At 41.0% G+C, this 16,949-nt stretch overlaps 1 protein-coding gene across 5 annotated transcripts in view; it reads right to left on the reverse strand.

The window, feature by feature from the left end:
* MAST2 (microtubule associated serine/threonine kinase 2) overlaps positions 1-16,949 on the reverse strand; it is a 162,574-nt gene that overhangs the window by 31,228 nt on the left and 114,397 nt on the right. For all 5 annotated transcript variants that reach the window (XM_015421982.1, XM_015421981.1, XM_015421980.1 and 2 more), the window contains 6 exons: positions 13,294-13,432; positions 10,560-10,692; positions 10,121-10,286; positions 6,258-6,359; positions 5,147-5,269; positions 1,470-1,579 (listed from right to left, as the gene is read on the reverse strand). In XM_015421982.1, the coding sequence (XP_015277468.1) occupies positions 1,470-1,579; positions 5,147-5,269; positions 6,258-6,359; positions 10,121-10,286; positions 10,560-10,692; positions 13,294-13,432 (773 nt within the window). The remainder of the gene's footprint in view (positions 1-1,469; positions 1,580-5,146; positions 5,270-6,257; positions 6,360-10,120; positions 10,287-10,559; positions 10,693-13,293; positions 13,433-16,949) is intronic.

Here is a 16,949-nt window from a genome sequence, read left to right on the forward strand (position 1 = left end):
AGGACATAGTAACAATCTGTCGAAGAAGAAGAAGAAGAAGAAGAGGAGGAGGAGGAGGAGGAGGAGGAGGAGGAGGAGGAGATTGGATTTATATTCACTACCCAAAGGTGTCTCAGAGCGGCTTACAAACTCCTTTCCCTTCCCCTCCCCACAACAGACACCCTGTGAGGTAGGTGGGGCTGAGAGAGCTCTTGACAGAAACTGCTCTTTTTCAAGAACAGCTCTTATCAGAGCTACGGCTTTCCCAAGGTCATCCAGCCAGGTGCAAGTGGAGGAGTGGGGAATCAAACCCAGTTCTCCCAGATTAGAGTCCACACACTTAACCACTACACCAAACTGGTGGAATAAAATATGGAAAGTAAATATTAAGTTGACTAAATCTATTACAGTCAAAGAAAACGTATATAAAATGTTTTATAGATGGCATCTAACCCCAGATAGATTGGCTAAAATGTATAAAAATTTGAGTAATATATGTTGGAAATGTAACAACTATATTGGGTCATACTACCATATGTGGTGGACATGTAAAAAGGTTAATAAATCTTGAATATCACAATACCTTTTAAGCCAGAAATATTTTTGTTAAACCGTTTACCAGATGAGTTAGATAAGAATCATAGATATTTCATTTTACATGCTGTAACTGCTGCCAGAATCTTATTTGCTACGGCATGGAGGACACCAAAGATTCCAACACTATATGAGTTGATACTGAAGATTATGGAATGTGCTGAAATGGATAACTTTACAAACATATTAAAAGGAAAAATGGAAGAAGAATTTATGAGACCTTGGAGAGTGTTTTATGACTGGTTAAAACTCAAACAGAGAGAATATGTTTAAGTGAAAAATAAGAATGATTGATGAAATAGTTGTGAAATTGTAATTAGAAGATTTACATGCAAAATGTTAAATTGGAATTTTATATATTTCTATCCATTTTCTTTCCTCCCCTCTTTTCCCCTTTCCACATTTCTTTGTATAAACTAATAAAATTCTTTAAAAATGTTTTGCCCCAATACAAGCAAGTAACTATTAACAACTGAATTCTTTTGAGATCTTGTTAATCTTACTGGTTACAGCAGAGAACCATGTTAAGTACAACAGTAATTTATAAATTAACAACTTTTGTAGTCTACCTTCATGAGTGTTAAGGATCTAATAATTTGCCTACAATGCAAGAGTTACAATATAAATTGTTAGAAGTGGCAGAAATGGATATCTTAACAATGATCTTGCATGGTAAAGATAAGAATGTATTTGAAAACAGATGATCTAGAGTTTATGAATGGTTAAAAAGAAAAGAGGAAAAGTAGACTCAAATGTTATACATGTAAAAGCATTTGGCTGTATTTTTATGGAAAAAATTAAATAAACTGTTTTAAAAAAGAGTGTTAAGGATCACACAGACATTCATGCTGTTTTAACATTATTCAGATCTCATCAACTCAGCAAGCCCTACATACCTTGCTAAACCTTGGTGAACATGAGGAAAATTGCCTAATTTCTACATGATCATCATCATTTGTGTCTTCTTCTTCCTCAGAATCTACATGATGGTATCGCTCAGAGCGTGCTGCAAACAAGAACACAAATGTGAGTCCAAGTAACCACAGCACAGTTAGAAGTAGGTGTTCTCTGTGCCTAAATGAGATCAAGAACATTCCAAAAAAAATCACCAATCAAAACAGACAAAGCTACTAGATTTGATTCTTAATTAACAGCCATTTTTCTCCATCATCATCCAGTTTTTATTTATCTTACCCACAGGTCACCCAAAGAGATCTAAATAAAAAAAGTTTGGAACTTCTACAAACAAAAGATACAACACCCTTCTCCATGTTAGTCCACCATGATTATATAAAAAAGGCTTTCATAATAAAATAACATGGAAGAAGAAATTCAGTTTACCCTGACTACCACATTATCTTCTAAGTAACTATGATACCACTTTGCTGACACAAAAGAAAGAGATGCTGCCTTTGCAGTTAGCCCTCTGTCATTGTTGGTGAGTCTTCCTGTACAATATTTTCAAGATTTTTTTTGTTTAAATGTAAATAATATTGGCAACAATTGATATAATGTATTTCATGTGTATAATGTATTTAATGATGATATGTTATTAAAGAGTTCGGTATTATAAAGTTTAGCTCAATATCCAAACATGCCAGCAGTCCTACCTATTGTGACTCAGAATGAAAACTTCTGTCTAAATACAGTTCCTTTTGGTTAGTACAGAATTTTTCTTCTGCCTTCAATTTTTATGTTTTCTTCCCTCTCAGAGACAAAATATTAAAGATATATGTGCTATGGTATCACAGGGTGCAGCAGTTTTCAATTCTGTCTCAAGTATGGGGTACACATGCAATTTTTTTTAGTAGAAAACTACTTTTAAAATCTATAAATATGCCAAATAGTAAAAGTGTTTGTGTGTGCGTGTGTGTGTGTATTTGCAAACTAAATTTAAAAACGATGCAGTTTAGGTTTGATAGGGAAGTTTAGGTTTGATAGGGAACAAAGTTTATGGTGGTATGAGAGTTTGCTGTTTATGACTCTGGTTGCAAAAACAGTAAAGACAATAAATAAATAAACCTGCCCTCCTCCCCTGCACCTGTTGCCATAGGCACTGCCTTTACTCTCAAGTAGCCCCCAATAGCAGGAGCACCCACTACTGACCTGAACCAAAGTCCCCAAAAGTCAAGCACTCTCAGCTTGAACCACAGAGTCAGCCTGCAAGCACTCTGCAAAAAGGGATTTCATATTCAGGTGGCAACAAGACAACCCTCAGAGCAAACCTCCAGTCTTCTCCCCCACCCCAGAAGATGTATGCATATGAAACAATGGGTTCCACCAGGTAGGTATCTGCATTTCTAAAGGCTATTCAGTTACCACCTGGTGAATAGCCCTTCTATCTCCAGAACTTCACCTATCCCTTTTGCCTGACCTCATGTCTATGTGAGAATCCTTTGTCTCCAAACGTGTCTTTCCTGCTCTGTCGCTCAGGATACTGAGATAAACCAATCATACATTCAAATGTTTAGTGATCTAATCAGAGACCCATCTCCCACCTTTTGTCTATACTTGCGAATCTTTTCAAACTGCCTTGACTGGACCATTAGTGGTCAGAAAACCCATTCAACTAGCCACCCAACATCTGGCTGATTTAATCTAGTCCATTGTTAAGCCTGACTCTACCCCTCTGGAACATCATTGGTTGCATCCAGGTCTGGCTCCTCCTGATGCTGCACCCCCTGGGACCCAGGATTGGCCCAGGTAATCTTTTGTCCTCACCTGAGACAAGCCCCTCAAGACCTCCCATTGGTCAGCATTGTTTTCCAAAGTCTATATCTGTCCACGCACACACACCCCACTCTCTCTTCTTCTCTGCCCCCTCATAGTGCACAATGCTGGCCGTTGGTGCTATTCTCTTCAAGGACTTCTGCACGTTTGGACAAGTAATATTACCCAGTAACTGACCCCTCTATTCGCTATCAATCACCTCTGCTTTCTTAGTTCTCTATTGTGTGTGTGTGAATGCTTGATTTTATGTTTGTATGTTTAAGAATCCTTTAGTAAAAGAGCTGGGGGAGGCCAATACAGATGGAATTTTGTTGCCTCAACCGTATGCCTGGTGGAATAATTCTGTTTTACAGGCCCTGAGGAACTGAATCAGGATTGTTTTACTGGCCCGGGTTGAGGCAAGACAAATACTTCTGGGGCTGGGGACCAACAGAAGATTGTTATTCACAAAGTGCTATGCTCTCTGGGAGGCGTACCACGAGCGACGGTCCTGAAGATATGTTGGTCCCAGATTGTGTGGGGCTTTGAAGGTTAGAACCAGAACCTTGAATCTGATCCAGTATTCAACTTGGAGCCAGTGCAGCTGGTGGCGCACCTGTTGTATGTGGGCTCTAAGTCGAGTGCTTGTAAGCACACACACAGCCACATTCTGGACCAGTTGCAATTTTTGGGTCAGTCTCAAGGGCAGCTCTGTAGACTACTACAGTCCAGAATCACTCCTAAGCTCTTGACAAGTGGCCTTTGTGTTTGTAGCTCACCATCAAGGGCTGGAAGTAGGCACCCGAACCTGGGATCTTTCTGACTCAGCCATAGGACATCCATCTTTGAAGGACTTAGTTTCAACCTGCTCTGCTTCAACCAACCAACCAACCAACCACAGCCTTTAGACCCCTGGCCAGATTGTCTGGGGCGGCATTTGGATGGCTGTTCATCAACAGATATTGCTGGGTGTCATCAGCATACTGGTGACATCATGGCCCAAAGCTCCATGTCAGCTGGGCGAGGGTATATATAGATGTTAAACAACATTGGGGAGAGGACTGCTCCCTGGGGGACACCACACACCAGAGGGTGCCGCGCTGAGTCCTTCTCCACAAGTGCCAGCCTCTGTCCCCAACCATGGAGAGATGAGACAAACCATTTTAGGGTTGTCCCACAAATTCCCACTTCGGCAAGGCAGTAGGTCATTAGATCATAGTCTACCATGTCAAATGCTGCTGTGAGGGCCAGCAAAAACAGCAGTGCTGACCCTCCTCTACCCAGGTGTCTATGGAGGTCATCTGTGAGGGCGACCAAAATTGTCTCTGTCCCACAGCCAGTGTGAAAACCGGATTGGAAGAGATCAAGAACCGAGGTGTCATCCAAGAATGTCTGGAGCTGTTCAGAAGCCGCTTTCTCAACTACAGAGTGCAAAGGTACAATGCACATTGTGATCAGTTTGATTAGAACAGAGAAGAAATGCTTAGCGGCAAAATTTTCTGCTCCCAAGTATTTCTTCTCTACTCTAATCAAGCCAATACAATGTGCATTGTACCTTTGCACCCTGTGCCCTTCTATGTATCCTGTGTCCTCCCATCTTCTGACTGGGATGTAAGAACTCAGGGATCTCCATTTTGACTTGGATCTGACGAAGGGAGCTTTGACTCTCAAAAGCTTACACCCTAAAACTCTTGTTGGTCTCTAAGGTGCTACTGAAGTCACATCTAGCTTTTCTACTGCAGACCAACATGGCTGCCCTCTAAAATGATCTTCATGGAAGTGAGCTACTAAGATTCATGTCTTTAGGTGTAACATAATAATATTTTAAGATTATCTACAATTAATCATGAGAGTTGTTCCTTACTGTCAAAGTAGCTTGTGTCATCTTCTGATTCTAACTGTGGAATAAATTCTGCTTTTTGCCTGAGTAATCCATTCCAGTCTAAGTTCATAAAGAACCTGTGTTGTTTCACCTCAAAAGCACTACCTGAAAAAACAACATAATGAAGAATTTAAAATATGCTGTAGCCAGTGTTCCCTCTAAGCTGAGTTAATGTGAGCTAGCTCACATTTTTTTTAGCCTCCGGCTCATACATTTTTGTCTTAGCTCAGGAAGGGATGGCTACAGAGCAAACTAATTTATGCAGTAGCCAAACTGCTTGCTCACAATTTTAATGCCAGTAGCTCACAAAGTAGAATTTCTGCTCAGAAGACTTAACAGCTTAGAGGGAACATTGGCTGTAGCAAATATAGCCCAACAACTGTGTTTACGTGGATTTGAACTAAAGTCACTAAGCTTTGTTACTGCACACAGAATAAATTAGGATGAAGGAAATTAAACATTCATATTACCCTGAGCTTTAAGGATAACTATAAATCTAATAAAATAAAATTACTGAAAAATAAAAGGGAGAAAACTTCCTTGTCATGCAGTTTCTGACATATCAAATTTGAGGCCTTTTCTAGTATAAGTAATTAAAACTGAATTTTTTTACATGCTCACTGCACAAAACAGGATCTTGCCAAGCACCTACAAAGTCCACAACTCAAATATCCAAGCAAACCAATATTTTAGACTGCAAAAGGCTTTCACTGACATGTCAACTGAAGGGCAGGGACCTGGAAGAGATTGTCAGAGGGATGCTGCTTTATTTGGCAAAGAATCTACATGTCAACGATGTTTTAAATTCAGTCTACACTAGGACATGCAGTGCTTTGATAAATGTAGCAAATTAAGGAATGGCTTATACAAAAGCCTTCCTACTTCCCATATGTAGACTTCTTTCTACTACAAAGCCCTTTCTACTAAAGAGCACTTTATGGTGTTTATCACCATCATACCAAAGACAGAATGAAGAAATACAGCAAGAAGGTTCACACACATTGCTCCCCAAGATGAGCTGCTTTTTTTCTTTACAACTTTTCATTATGCTTTAACTTTTCTAGCAAGTATTTTTCTAGGAATCTATTTGTACCTGTTCCCAGTCTTTCCAGAGGGTTTTGGTGCAGAAGTTTACCAATCAGGTCTTGTGCATCTGGTGGTAAAGCTTCATCTCCTTCTGGCCAGGCAATTTCATCTATAGAAATGATACTGGTGAGGTTAGGAAAATATATGTTGCATGGTATTAAAGAACTCTCATGTTAAGGCTTTCATTAACTGTACTAGGACAATAAATATACAAAAGTATTATCATAGTATTGTTGAGTGAACATGAACTGGAAGGACTATGGGTTGAAACCAGAGATATTATTAAGGAAGAATGTGCAAAGACTTTTCTTGTGTCCAAAAGAAATGCAAAGTGTCAATGGATGACTGATGACATCACAAAACAGCTAAAGATAGATGAGAAGCAAAAGTAAAAGGTGACAGAAATAGAATCAGAAGTCTAAATGCAGCATTCCACCTACTGGCACGTAGAGACAAAGAGAATTATTATAATAACCAGTGTAAAGAAACAGAACAGAACAACAACAAAATTAGAATGAGAGATTTGTCCCAAAAGATCCAAAAAATCAAGTGGAAATTTAAAGTACACAGTTAGGCATGCTGAAATACCAACATGGAAAGACATTAACTGAACAGAACAAAACAAGCAAAAGAAGGGAACAATAAACCGAAGATCTATTCAGAAGAGATGAAAGGATATTAAAAGAATCTTTTGAAGAACCTGCAATTTTAGAAAGCAAAGTGAAAGCAATTGGGAAAAACATATCACCAGAAGTGCAAGGGATATCAATAGAACTTTTCCGAGCCGCAGAAAGCGTCCATCAAAATCTTAACAAGATTATGCCAGTAAATATGTAAAACAAAACAATGGCCCATAGACTGAAATGTTCAATTTATTTTCCAGTTCTGAAAAAGGACACATTAAAGACTACAGGAACTATTAGACCATTGCCTTAATTTCTCACATAAGTAAAATGATACTCAAAATCTTACAACAAAGACTGTCACCGTATATGGAGTGAGAAATGCCTGATGTTCAAGCTGGATTCAAAAAAGGAAGAGGCACTAGAGAACATATTGCAAATTTTACTTTAGTTACTGAAATATACAAGAGAATTTCAGTAGAAAAACAACTTGTTTTTCATAGATTACAGCAAAGCTTTTGACTGTGTGGACCATGAAAAGCTATGTCTGGTTTTAAAAGAAACAAATGTGCCACAACATCTGATAGATTTGATGCACACCTATACTCTGGACAAGAGGCCACTATTAGGACAGAATATAGAGAAAGAATGGTTTCTAATTGGCAAGGGTATTAGAAATGGATGTTTTTATCCCCTGTCTCTTCAATCCATATGTAGAACATATTGTAAAGAAAACTGGATTAGATTTCAATGACAGTGAGGTGAAAAATGGTGCAGGGAACATTAACAATTTGAGATATGCAGATGACACCACATTACTGGCAGAAAATAGTGAAGACCTGAAACAACTACTGATGAAGTATCAATGTGGCCAAGTGCAAGGTGATGGCACACTGGAGCCAAAAATCCTAAATATAAATACACATTGATGGGATATGAACTGGCAGAGACTGATCAAGAGAGATCTTGGAGTCGTAGTAGATAACTCACTGAAAATGTTGAGACAGTGTGTGACTGCAGTAAAAAAGGCCAATGCTATGCTGGGGATTATTAGGAAGGGTATTGAAAACAGATCAGCCAATATCATAATGCCCCTATATAAATCAATGGTGCGACCTCATTTGGAATACTGTGTACAGTTCTGGTCACCACACCTTAAAAATGATATTACAGCTTTGGAAAAAGTGCAGAAAAGGGCAACTAGAATGATAAAAGGGTTGGAACACGTTCCCTATGAGGAAAGGTTAAAGCGCTTAGGGCTCTTTAGCGTGGAGAAACGACGACTGAGGGGTGACATGATTGAGGTTTATAAGATTATGCATGGGAAAGAGCAGGTAGAGAAAGAGGTACTTTTCTCCCTTTCTCACAATACAAGAACTCGTGGGCACTCCATGAAATTGTTGAGTGGTCAGGTTAGAACAGATAAAAGGAAGTACTTCTTCACCCAAAGAGTGATTAACACATGGAATTCACTGCCACAGAAAGCGGTGGCGGCTACAAGCATGGACGGCTTCAAAAGGGAATTAGATAAGCATATTTTTGGCCACTGTGTGATACGGAGTGTTGGACTGGATGGGCCTTTGGCCTGATCCAACATTGATGTCTCTTATGTTCTTATGAATGCTCCTGTAACTTGGGCTCATCAAAGGAAACTGACTGGCAGTAGATTCAATAGATACTAAAAACATTTCTTCACACAATATTCAGAATCTGAGAAAACAAGGTCTGACTATGTTCACTGGCTTCACAGATTCACAGAGGATAAATCACAACAGGTCATTGGACACAAGTTGCTGGTGGGGGGGGAGACATCAGAGGAAACCTGTTTTTTTCACTGACTACTTGAGGGTCTTCCAACAGCATCTGGATGAAGACAGTTAGATGGCTGGATCTATACTAAATTGCCAATTTAGGTCTGGATCCAGCCCACTAGATTTTCCCTTCCTGCTGCAGATCCCCATTAAGTCATTCCTCAGGGTCCCCCAGCAATAGTGTTTTGTGGAGATCAGTGGGCTGCAGTGGGAGAGGGGAGGTAGGAAAGTACATTTCTGCCATTGGAAAATTTAGTCTAGCTCCAGCCTTAATGCTAAACTAAACTGGCCTTTGGTCTGATCCTGCAGGGATTTTATATACTTATGATCTTTTTTTGTAATGAGAGGTATGTATTATTCTTGAAAGTATGCCTAGTTTGGAGGTCACTCTCATATCAGGTGTTGTGGATCAGCCAGGCACAAGTAACACTGAAGAGGAAGAGGACACTGTGGAAGAGGAACGAGCCCCAGCTATTCAGCCCCATGGCTCAGAACCAGATAGTGTCCCACCACCGCCTCCCTCGTCTCCAGAACCACTGGAGCGTAGACAGAGGAGGGTCCATCATGAGATGCTGAAAAGAAGGCAGAGTACGCGATCAGCAGCTCAGAGACACCTGGGTCTAGTTAGTAAGGAGGAAGTGAACCAGCTGCAAGACGAGCATCTTGGCCATAAAGGGCGAAGAGAGGGAGAGACAGGCATGGAAGCAACACGTCAAATTACTCCTGACCTCGCTGCCACGGACCCTGTCTCTAACTCATGACTTTGACTCTTTGGACTGTGTCTGGATCTTGACTTTTGGATTTTCTCCAAACCTGCTCCTGTTGCTGACTCTGTGTATGATTTAGGAACTGAACTCTGACTGCACCGTGCTGGATTGTGCCTTTGCCTTTTTGCACCTGAGCTTCGCTACACAGTCCTGTGCTGAATGGGCACTGTGTCATCAGGTCCTGTACAGGCACTGCTGGCCTTGCAACCACTGAGAGAAGTAGTTGACAGTAAATATTTATTTATTTAATATGTTTCTGTATCACATTTCCATATTGCTCAAAGTGGTTTCCAATCAAATAATCCCAATTCCAAATAATTCCAAAATCAAATAATCTAAAACTAATCAGAATGTAGATATGAATTAAATAACATTAAAACATCTCCTGACAAACCAGATCAGGTAAATGGCCACCAAAACAGCGCTGCCTTGCAATGCCATCTGAGCTCTACAAGGGAAGAGACAGGCAGCCCTTACGATTTCAGGACCTTGTCAAAACCTTTTGTTATGACTTCCAAGCTTCACATGCATCTAAATTCAATTCATTCTGCAGTATATTTGTACCATGTATTCTAATGTAATCTTGAGTATTGATTGACTGAATGCTCGTGAAGCCTTTTGCCAGAGACTGACTAACAAAACTTGCCGCCGGAGCGGAAAGGTACATACCACTGATAACTTGACCAAATAACTCTTCTGGTGTGTCACCAAAGAAAGGAACGCAGCCAACTAGAAACTCATATAGGATAACTCCCATGGCCCACCAGTCCACAGGCTTTCCATAACCCTGCCGCAAGATCACTTCTGGGGCAATGTATTCTGGAGTACCACACACCTGAATAGGAAAAAAATGTGTCACTCAGAAGCTGTTTATTTAAAAGCATTGTATTTTTTCATAGCTCATGCCAATCTTCACTAATACGTATTTATCTCATGGTAACTTTTTGTATGAACAGTTTACTCAGGAGTTGTATGAACTGCCCTTGTTTTCCAGAGAAAGCTTCAAAGAGATACAAATAAGATTCTGAACTTTTATAACTGAAGTTGTTTTTCCCCACAAAGAGAATATTTTGGTGAAAACATATGGTCAAAAATAATTTGAGCTTACCTGCTTATCCAAGAATTCTCTGGTATCTTTCTCTATATGCCCCTCATACAGGTTTGTTGTTAAGCTCATTAAGCCAATTTTAGAAAGGCCAAAGTCAGTTAGCTTGATGTGACCCATTGATGTTATGAGAAGACTGGGGGAAAAGGGAAACATCAATACTTAATAATTTCTATTTATTTATGAGAAGTATTGTAACAAAGGAAGATATAGCATTATACTACTTAATTACCCATCAAAACATTTGTTAACATTCTGTTACTTATAGCTGTCAGACTTGGGCATTTGTCTAACTGTACCTGTTGTATTTCTACCCAGTACATTTATAGATCTTGTTTCCTTCTGTTCCCTGCACCCAACCATTTGTTATTCCTACACCCTTATCGCTTGCCCTTGCCTGCCATTGCATTCCTGGGGGGGGGGGCTGGTAGAATTTTAGGGAGGCTGACTTCAGTAATTCTTCCATGGTGCCTCAAAGACATCTTTCACATGGGAAGTATCCTTGAGGTAAAGTCTGTGCTTCACTAGTTGTTGACCATATATCTCTCATGGTCATTATAATATTGCTGACATGTATGAATGGAATTTGGGGTTGTGATTATAAGTTGCTTTCCTGCCTTGGTTCCTCAGTCCTCCTGACAAAGAGTCTGAACCCATAAGCATCTCAAATCTCTAAACAAACCTTTCTCTAAAGAAAGTGTGTGTGGAGAGTGACTTGACTGGGAGCCTGACAATAGCTCTCACTGCCATACAATGTCTTATAGGAAACAAGGTTAAAAGTTGATTAAGTGTTTAGTGTATACATTTTTATTTACTACTGAATTGTCATGTGTCTGGCTCAATGCACATGTTCGGGACCGAGCCAACCTGGAACAGATTATTTATTTATTTAAAACAGTTATATTCCCTTATTATTTCCTTGGACGGAAGATGGCTAACAGTGAAATTACAAGTTGCAAGGACGTGTAACATAGAAGCCCATTAACAAATAAATACACACACAGTTAAATCTACTAAGACTGCCAGTACTATCCTAAAACAGAGCTGTCTAGCACACCTTCATAAATGTAGGCAGTGAAGCCACACTCTGTACCCATGCTGCTACGTCATTCCAGAGAACTGAAGCAACCACCAAAAAAGCCAGTTGCACAGACAGTCCTAAGAGAAGATACCACAAGGAGAAGGCTGTCTAAGGGGTATAACTGGTACATGGGAGTATACCAGGAGATGCAGTTCAGCAAGTATGAAGGCCCTAGGCCATTAAGGTAATAACCAGCACTTTGAAATGGGACCAGAAACACATAGGTAACCAGTGCCACTGACATAGCCCTGGAGTGATACATTCTGAGCAACAGACCCCTGATAGGAATCTTGCAGCTGTGTTGTTTTTTTACCATGTGTGAATATACATCAAAGATTAGTGGCAGAGGCCACTGTATGTGTCCAGACCACTGTACAATCAGAAGCCTTTCTAAAGAGGAATAGCTTTACCTGCCTACCTAAAACCCATCAGAATTTATCCAAGGAAAACTTCCTTGGGCAAGGAATTCTATAGAACCAGGGAATCTTTCTTTCCAAAAGAAGATACTCCCTTAAATGATGCTCCCCTCCTTAGCACACACACGGGGCTTTCAGGAGTAGAAGCACTGTTCGAGATAGGATGTACTCAGGCTACCCAGGACCATAAATCTTAACAGCAGCACAGTGAATTGTGCCAGAACCTCTCAACATCTAACACATCTCACAGGACTGGTGTTCTATCATCCCATCTATTTGATCATATCAAAACACAGGCAGCTGCATCCTACACACAGTAGCACATCCTGCTACAAAATATTCTTCAAGAACAGATCCATGTAAAGTACATTTCAATAGTCACTTGGGGAAGTTACAAAAGCATCATTTTTTCCCCAAATAAGGATGGGACATCAAATCAAATAAAGTTGGTAAAAGATATTGCTGAAGTTAGCCAAAACTTGACCCTCCAACTACTATGATCACACCAAAACTGCAGACATGATCCCTCAGTGAAGAGACATAAATGCTCACTCTCCAGGGAACTGGCAATTCACATGACTTTACATTTATCTGGGTTTGGCTTAAGTTAGTGATACATTATTTATTTATTTAATTTATATCCTGCCCTCACCGCGAAGGCAGGCTATCCCACTAAAGCTATCAGACACTGTTTTAGAGAAGAGATGGCTGTTTCAGCATCAAACCAGCAAATCCTTACAGATCATCTAGGGCAAGAATTGAGATGCTTGGAAACATCTCCAAGAATTCTATGACTATCAGAGGAACAAAAATATGGTCACAAAGCAATCATGATAAAGGGCAGTACATAATGCTTCCACCACTGTAGCCTTTCCACAAATTTTAAGGTCTTATGTACCGTACTTTACAAAAAAAGTATTATTAGGTCTGCTGTAAAACTATATTATGTATTCTGTGTTTTAGTGGTTATTAAGGTTTGATCACATCTTGCTATACAAGGATATCTGAAACACAACTCTCATTAAATTCAGAGCATCATTGATAAATGAATATATTTCAGACTAACTTTTATTGAAACAACAGCATAGTGCTACAAAGCAGCAGGACAATAATGAGAAAGGGCACAGAAATAAATGTTGTTCTTGCAGAAGAAAAAAAAAGGACACATGTCATTCTTGTAACTATTTTTAGCATGGACAGCTGCAACTACAGGCCCAAACATGAGGAGCTAAAAACGTACTTGTCAGGCTTTAGGTCACGGTGGACGATGCCATAATTGTGGAGGTATTCCAATGCCAGCACAGTTTCTGCAAAATACATCCTTGCCATATCAACAGGCAAAGCTCCAATATTCTTTAAGAGAGTTGCACAATCTCCTCCTAGACACCAATGAAAAGGGAGCACAGAGAAGAAGTTATCAAGCAGCGGCAACAGCTAACAAATACAATTCATTAGGTTACTACATTTTAGTAACATCTTCCCTTTATGTCAGCTATCCTTTGGCCCAATATGCTGCCTCTGAGATAATGGAGACATGCACTGCTAAGGGGCAATTAATATAAGTACCCAAAAGCCAGAAGAGGGAGGAGAGAACTGATAAAGCATTGCTATGAGGTGGTAGTCTTGCTGGTGTTGACATTTAGCTCTGTAAAATGTCAAAGGACTAGGCTGAGCATTCCTTGCTGCAATATTATCACAAAAGATTCTAAGCTTCTAAAGCAATACTTTAACACACACACACACACACACAATGTTTCAGGCAAGTGGGAATCACTATATATTGCTTGCCGTTAATGATGCCCCACTAATAAGTACCTGTGAAACTATATAGCTGCAGTACTTCCAGTTACAATGACTGCCCTTGCTGGGGAAAGGGAGAATTGCCTCCCAGTGCTTCAAAAATGTCCAGGATTTAATGGTTCTCCAGAGGAAAAAAGTTCTAGAGCTATGTGATTAAATCTGCTGTAGGTATCCTATATTCATCCAACATACATAGAGTAATCACAAGTAAAGGCTTTTGATCATCATGTTGATTGAGGGGACGGAGAGAACAAGACCATCTTCAAATAAGCTGGACACAATTAGCTGTGCACTGAGAGCTTTGTAAGTCAATATCTGGAAGACAAATGAAACCAGTGCCCTATGCAACCCACCCTGTCATGAGTTGGGAAGTCATGCTCTGCACTACCTAAATCCTCACGTTGACTGCAGTATAAAAAAGTATGAATCAGTTGTCATTAACATTTTTATAAAAAGGGTTTCACACAAAACCCAGAAAGAATCCCAAATAAAGGAGGTGGGGAAGCTGATCCTTGACAAAGGATTAATCCCACCATCTGTCAGGTCACAAGATCCACCAACAATCATTACACTTCAGTCTTGTCTGGATACTGCCAATTCCATAAGATGTCCTTGGAATCCATTGTTTATTCCCCTTTTGAAATATAACTGCATGCTTCAGACAGAACATGAAATTTGTGGTTAATTTGTGATCCTAGAATTTGGCTTCTGGATGACCATCCAAATAGTTTGCTTGTTGGTTTTATTGCCTTTGCTCTGTACCTCAGGAGAGCACTGCCAGAGAACAAGCCAAGATTAAGCCAAGGTGTCTTGATTCTTTCTTCACACAAAGACTGAGGTTAAATAAAGCAGTTTCATCAACCCATGCCCTCAGATCTTAATTTGACAGATACTAGCTAACCATAAGTAGTAAAGTGGCCCTACATTCAGACAATCATACTAACCATAATTAGTTCAATTAAAACATGGTTGTGCATAATTTCTGAACTGAGACAAATCAGTGCAGTTGAATATTATTTATTCTTCTGTGGACATTTTCCACCTGTTTCTTCAGATATATCTCTAATCCAGTACTCACAATTTCAAGAAAAAGCATGGCTAATTATTCCACAATGAACAGGGCCACCTCAAGCAAACCACCTACCAAAGGTAAAACCCTTGGGGGCACAACATAGGCCTGTTGTTATATCTTAGAGAATGACCATTGGCATTTACCGTGAAGGTCCTTTTCCTCTGAGGTCAGGAGGACATCTCCATGGGTTATTCCCACTGTGCCTTTAGGGAGGCAGGAAATACTTTTTTCCACTTCCTGTTCGCGCCTTCGGAATAGCCCATCCCCTTAGTTCTGGGACTCCGAAAGAAGTGAGAATGAGGTAAGAAACTAATGGCCTTGCACTGTAGAAATACAACAGTTACCTAGAACCTGCTCATGAACTGCAACCTGAAAACAAACAGATTCAGTAAGCCAGGACAGGGAAGAAGAGAACAGCACAGAAGGAACTGAGATGATGAAAGCAGGAGGGCCGAGATGTCCTCCTGACCTCAGAGGAGAAGGACGCATCACAGTAAGTTCCAATGGTCATTCTCTTTCTGAGGTGGAGGACATCTCTATGGGACCTCCCAAAGCAGTGTCCCTCATTTGGGTGGGTCTTCATCATCTGCTGATGTCACGATGAGCTGCAGGAGTCTTCTTCCAAATGCTGCATTTGCTGAGGCCACTGTGTTCAGGTAGTAGTGGTGTACAAAAGTCGATATGGAGCTCCTCCACAAATGCTCAGTTGATGAATGCTGCATTGGTAGATGCGCTTCGCAGAGAATGAGCCATAATGCCCTTGGGAGCTTCCAGCCAAGTAGTTTTGTAAGCTTCCACAATACAGGAATTTAGCACCATGCTGATAGACATCTTTTCTCCTTTGCGTGGAGGGCAGATGATTACAAACAAAGAATCTGTCTTCCTGAGAGTCTCTGTCTGTGCAATGTAAATCCTGAGTGCCCTTCTGACATCAAGGGTATGCCACACAAGCTCCTTAGGATGCTTCGGCTGAGGACAGAAGGTGGCAGATATATCTCCTGTGACTGGTGGAATTCAGATGAAACCTTGGTAGGATCTGTATGCAGGACGACCTTGTCCCTGTGAAAAAACAGGTTGCTTACCAGTAACTGGTGATCTTCGAGTGGTCATCTGTGCTTTCACACCAATGGGATCTAGTGCGCCTGCGCTGGATCTGCCGGCGCCTAGTAAGCTCTCTTAAAAGGATTTTCATGCCTGGCCCAACTGAGCATGCTCAGGAGCCCCAGTGAGCATGCCCAGAAGGGCAGGCACGAACATCCCGCCAGTTCCTACCAACCGCCGCGCATCAATCTCCTAACAAAACAAGTAGAAGAAGACAGCAGCGGGGCAGGAGGGCGGGTGGTGTGAATGCACAGATGACCACTCGAAGATCACCAGTTACTGGTAAGCAACCTGTTTATCTTCTTCGTGGTCTCTGTGCTTCACACCAATGGGAGATTAGCGAGAAGTAGCCTACCTGGAGGTGGGTGCTGTCAGGTGTTTACTGCTTAGCCGAGGCCAAAACCTGACGTCCCAGACTGTCACTGGTGGACTGGCGGACGTCTAGGGCATAGTGCCTGATGAATGTAGTCGGCGTGGCCCAGGTTGCGGCTCTGCAAATGTCTTGCAGCTGTACTCCCTTCAGGAACGCAGTGGATGTAGCGACAGTCCTGGTGGAATGAGCCCGTACCGGGCCTGGCAACGGCTGTTTCGCCAGTAGGTAACACAGTTCTATCAGACCTACGATCCACTTGGATAGACGTTGGGCAGTGATTGGGGTGCCCACACGGGGTGTGACGTATGAGACAAACAGCTTAGGGGTTTGCCTGGTGGAGCGAGTCCTACTAAGGTAGAAGAGGAGGGCCCGCTTCACGTCTAAAGTGTGCATAAGTCTGTTCTCCTGTGATTTTGGGTCAGGGTAAAAATCAGGGAGGAAGACTTCAGACTGCAGATGGAATTCAGAGACCACCTTGGGCAAAAATGAAATGTCCGGCACCAGGTGGACGCCATCTGGGAGGAAGGACAAGTATGGTGAGTCATGACGG

Source organism: Gekko japonicus, unplaced genomic scaffold (genome assembly GCF_001447785.1).
Source record: "Gekko japonicus isolate JY-2015 unplaced genomic scaffold, Gekko_japonicus_V1.1 scaffold75, whole genome shotgun sequence".
NCBI classification, from domain to species: domain Eukaryota; kingdom Metazoa; phylum Chordata; class Lepidosauria; order Squamata; family Gekkonidae; genus Gekko; species Gekko japonicus.